Below are 5,216 nucleotides of genomic sequence, written 5' to 3'. Positions count from 1 at the left end.
GGAGGAGGAAGGTGGTCAGTGGAGGAAGCTATTCCCAGTTAAAAAACTAAAGAGACACATCAAATATTATGTATAAATCTGATAGAAGCTGTACATAGATATGGGGGAGGGGGACATATACATAATCAAAGCACTGTGGGAGGCTGAGACAGGAGTATCACAAGCTTGAGTCTAGCCTTGACAACTCAATGACTCTTGAGACCCTGTCTCTGAATAAAAAGGGTGGGACTGACTGGGTTCAGTCCCCAATGCTAAATCTGAGAGGTGTGTGCAAATATCCCTCTATGATTATGGATTGTTTTTATTTTCATTAGAGTCATTAGCTCCTTACATTTTTAAATTACTTTACTGAAATTAACTGGATACAGCTCAATGGCACAGTACCTGCCTGGCAAGCACTAGATCCTGAGTTCCATTCCTGGTACCAAAAGGGGGGGGGGAGGTCACTGACATTAACTTTTTATTATCTCTTTGGGGTTTTTTTGTTTTGTTTTTTGGCAGACCCGGGGATTGAACTCAGGCCCTTGCGCTTGCCAGAGAAGCGCTTATTCTATTGAGCCATCTCCCCGGCCCCTCTTTGGTATTTTTTTACCTTGGCCCATTTTGATATCAAAATGACTACAATGACCTTTTTTTTTTTTGCAAAACCAGGGATTGAACTCAGGCCCTTGTGCTTGCCAGGGAAGCACTTATTCCACTGAGCCATCTCCCCAGCCCCTACACTGACTTTCTTTTGGTCAGTTTCCTCATTAAATTTCCCCATTCCTTTGTTTTAATGTATCACTTTTCAACAGCCTAGTCAGGTTTATGTTTCCATAGCCCATGCAATCCTCTGTCCTCTAGTGTGTAAACCCCCTCACTGATACCCTGGGCTCTCACTACTATTGGCCTCTGTTTGGCCCACTTGTGCACAGTCCCAGTTCCTCCCCTGTCCTGCCTTCTTCCAGGTTTAGGGTTTTTTACTTTAGAGGAGCTATCACAATCCATTGCTTTAGTGGCCACCACACATGTTACAACACATCTTGCCTAACACAAACTGATTCTTTTCCCTATTCCTGGACAGTTTTACTCCACATACCCCCATTCTGATTTAGCACACTCTAGTCCTGTACTCACTTTAAATCCAAAAGACAGAGGTTGTTCTTATAGTCAACAATCAGTTAATCTTTTCTGAGTACCTGTGCCACACCCATTCTGTTGCCCTCCTTTCCTCCAACAACTCTAACCTTTCACCTGAGGTCATGTTCCTTTAGCCAAAACAAACAGAAAACCCTTCATGTTTCCTTTAATGTGGGTCTGCTGGCAACAACACTGTGTTGGTTGATTTGAAAATGTCCCTAGGCCCGCTCAGCCCACCAGGGGGCGGGGCTGGCTGGCATGTGGTGCTGGGGGATTGAACCGTGGTCCCTGTGCTTTGCTAAGCTTGTTCTAAGTAGGTGCTTTAGACCACTGAGCCATCTCACCAGCCTGAGCTTCACTTATTCTTTTTTTTTTTTTTAAATATTTATTTATTTTTATTTATTACATTTATTTATTGTGTGTGTGTGTGGCCAGCTCAGCCCACCAGGGGGCGGGTCTGGCTGGCATGTGGTGCTGGGGATCGAACCGCAGTCCCTGTGCCTTGCCAAGCTTGTTTCAAGTAGGTGCTTTAGACCACTGAGCCATCGAGCTTCACTTATTCTTAAAGGTTCTTTTTGCTCTGTAACACAAACCCTGACTTTCATCTACGTCTCTGAGCACTGCCTTCTGGCTCCACAGCTTCCAGGCAGAACACAGCAGTGACCCAAACGAGCTCCTTAGAGAGCCACCTGTTGGAAGCCAAGTCTCTTGAGTGGTCCACCTTGCTGTCCTCTCACAGATGAACAGCATCACACCAGCACCAGCATCAGCCCATTCACCTCAGCTCTGGCTGGACTTCTGGACCACCCATCTAGGAGCTGCTGCTGTTCACCAGTGGCCTGGTGCCTGACCATGTCAAGACCCCCCAGTATGGCAGAGGCCAGCTGAACTAGTGGAGTAAGAAAAACAACAGCCCACCCCTGGCATTCCTGCTAGTCCTCAATAAACTAACAATTTCTCTAGAAGATCTTCCGTGCTAGTTTTCAGCCAGATTAGTTTGTGCAGTATTTGCTCCCTTGGCTCCAGTATTTGCTCAACAGGCTAGAGCTAGAGGCAGAGAGTGTCAGGAAGAAATGACCACAATGTCAGACTCAGAATGTTAGCAATCACAATAGTGAAAAGTAAAGTAACTGAGCCAGCACACTGGTGCACACCCATAACCCAGCACTCGAGAGGCTGAGGCAGGAGGATCATTGTGAGTACGAGACCACACCCTAAGCTACAAAGTGATCTCAAGGCCATCCTGAACTGCACAGTGAGACTCTGTCTTAAAAAAAAAAAAAAAAAAAGCCATAGGAGCCTTGTTTCTCAAAGTGTGTTCCACAGACTGACCTTTCTTGGGGGCCCCAGCCTCCTCAGGCATGATCACTGTTTTAACAAGCGCCACAGGGAACATGTCTATACATTAAAATTTGAGGACTATTATCGGAGGAGTCTTCTTTTTTTAAATTGCTTCTTTCCCTAACAAAGACAACTCAAGCTCAAACTAGACTACTATTCTGACAATCCAACATGCATACAGTTCTGGCACAGGGCCAGCTTGTCCCCATTCCTCGCTCCTTTGCTCTATCAGCGCTGCAGAGCAGGTCCTGCAGGCCAGGGTTCCCAAGGCACGCGCTCCCAACACGGCTCCAGCACCAACGGTGTCTTCCGGAAGGCTCCCCAGATGGAGCTCTGTAGTTATAGCTTCTGTGGAACCAGCTGCCCCTGCAGCCTGCCCTACTCCTCCTTTTGTCCCTTTGCTTAGGGGTGGCCATCGTTTCCCTCTGGTTGCTTCATCTTGGGTTGCCTCACCACCTGCAGTTTGCATTCTCAGTTCTCCCAGTACCTGTGCCACAGCTCCCCTGAATTCAACACCTTGGACTCTTTCTTATCCTACAGCATTTAGGTATTTCTATTAGGTACCACAGCTACCAGAGAAAGTTTGTGAATGGCAGCTCTGCTCCAAAGGGAGTTGGTGCACATGCAGAATACCTCGCGTTTCCCACATTCTGATGATCCCTAGCAACCCAGAAGGAAAAGCAGCCTTGAGCTATCTGTACAGCAGATGTGGCTGTATTCTGAAATGCTAGTCCTCGGGATGTATTTTTAACACTGTACGCATCACTCCCCCTCAACCAGAACAGCTGGTGCAGCAGCCATTGTTTTAGGAGGAAAAGAAAGGAGAGAAAAAAACTCAAGAAGAACAAAATTCTGGACTCACTCTGGAATCTCAGAGGATGAATCCAGCCTCTCTGCTGTGGCTGGAATTTCACACCTGTAATTCACAGCCTAGCCCACACTGGGCAGCATCCCACTGAAAGAACAGAAGACTGCAACACCTGGAAGCTCCTCCCAAAGCTCCTCTCACCAGCGCTGTCACTGTGGAATCATTCTCCACGGCTCTCTCCCGCTCATCAGGGCCGAGGTGCTCATCTTCCCCAGTTGGACCAGCCCTTCAAAATCTGGCCCTGACCTACCTTACCACTTCTTCCAAGTTCCACACAAGCTCATTATTCCCAGGATTAACTTCTCACCATTTCCAGGGTGCCTAAATTTTAGACACAATGTTGAAATAAATTTAGGGTACACCATCCTCGCCAAAGAAAGCTATCTCCCTGAGGGCCCCACATAAAAGGAACATCACTCCTGCTGCCTCCTGGGGCAGTGAACTTCTCTGCCAGCTGGGCTTGCACAGTGCTCCCGTTGTGATGTTACCTGCACAGGTGTTCATCTTTCTACTGGCCAGGGAACCAGGATGGAGAAATTCCTCCCAGATTGATCCTGACTGGTTCAAACCCAGACCCACATTTACTACATGGACAGGTCACTTAACCTCTGCACATTAATTTCCAATTTCCTAACACCAGATGATACATATCATCTGACTCACTAGGTTCCCAACTGCACTAAGTTAATCATTTAAGGTGTCCACAGCTAACCTAAAACTAAGTGCTGTCACGGAGTAAGCACCAAAGGACCGCTATGTGCTACCGCTCTGCTAGAGTTCCCAATACCACAATGCCTAGAATAGTGCAGGTGCTCAGTACGTATCCTCTCAATAAGTGATGAGCTTCACAACAACCCAGTTTGTAACACGTTAGGATTTAAACACGCTCTCCAGATCCGAGTTATCCAAGATAACGCAAGAAATGGCTCCCAAGGTAAAGGGACTAACTGGCCCCGAAGGAAAAGCGCACTGCACTGCAGCAGGATGAGACAGTCTGTGCCAGCCGGAACTGCCCCCACTGAGCCAACCTGCTGCCAGCCACCTGTCCAGCCACCTGCCCACGGAATCTTTGGTCCAAGAAGGACTCACGGGAGCAAAAACCTGAAACAATTCCCACCAGGAACCACAATGGGAAAACAAAGGCTGCAACTTTCCTCTTGACGAAAAAACCTGTGTCCTGGAGCCACTGCCGGGCGTCCAAGGAGTTCTCTATGGAGAGTAGGGTGCCCGGCGGGTGCGCTGGGCCAGCTTCCCAGGAGCAGGCAGCGTTGCTCGGGGACCGCGCATCCCTTCCCTCTCAGGTTACAGGGGTGAGGGGAGACCCCGCACCCGAGAAAAGACGGGCTTTAGGGGCACTACAGTAATCTGCAGAGCAGCCAGCACAGAGCCTGCTCGGTGCCCAGAAACGCACAGAGCCGAGACGCGACGCAGCCAGGGTTCCCAGCGACAGCGCCTGGCCGAGCCGGCCCCCAACCTCGCCCGCGCCCCCTACGCGGCGCCCACCTGCGCCCCGCCCCGCCCCGCGCGTCCTCGCCGCCGCTCTGGCCCGTTACCCAGCGGGGCGTGCTTCGCCCGAGCTACGGCGGCCCTGGGACCCCAGACGGGGCCGGGTCGAGCTGGGTCGGGCCTGGCGGCCGCTCGCGCACAACCACGGGCCTCGGCAGGAGCCACGGCGTGAGGGACGCGCGCCCGACCGCCGCGCCGCGGGCTCACCTTCTGGCGGATCTGGCCCGACGTGGACACCTTGCGGATAAGCTTCTGCGGGGAGCCGGGCTCTGCCTCGGGTTCGCTGTCCGACGACTCCTCAGGCGGCGGCGGCGGCGAAGGCTGTGGAGGACCCGGCGGTGGGCCGCCCGCCGCCGCCATGCTGCCGGGCCAGCGCGCGCGC

At 51.1% G+C, this 5,216-nt stretch overlaps 1 protein-coding gene across 2 annotated transcripts in view; it reads right to left on the bottom strand.

Annotated features, from left to right (window-relative positions):
* Positions 1-5,205, bottom strand: part of Dgkd (diacylglycerol kinase delta) — a 101,658-nt gene extending 96,453 nt beyond the window's left edge. For both annotated transcript variants that reach the window (XM_023722172.1, XM_004637328.2), the window contains exon 1: positions 5,042-5,205. In XM_023722172.1, the coding sequence (XP_023577940.1) occupies positions 5,042-5,194 (153 nt within the window). In that variant the 5' untranslated portion in view covers positions 5,195-5,205. The remainder of the gene's footprint in view (positions 1-5,041) is intronic.
* Positions 5,206-5,216: the final 11 nt, after the last annotated feature.

The sequence above is a fragment of the Octodon degus genome, unplaced genomic scaffold (genome assembly GCF_000260255.1).
Source record: "Octodon degus isolate 3935 unplaced genomic scaffold, OctDeg1.0 scaffold00089, whole genome shotgun sequence".
Taxonomy (NCBI): domain Eukaryota; kingdom Metazoa; phylum Chordata; class Mammalia; order Rodentia; family Octodontidae; genus Octodon; species Octodon degus.
The sequence above is the reverse complement of the archived record's forward strand: the minus strand, read 5'-3'. Positions and strand labels throughout refer to the sequence as shown.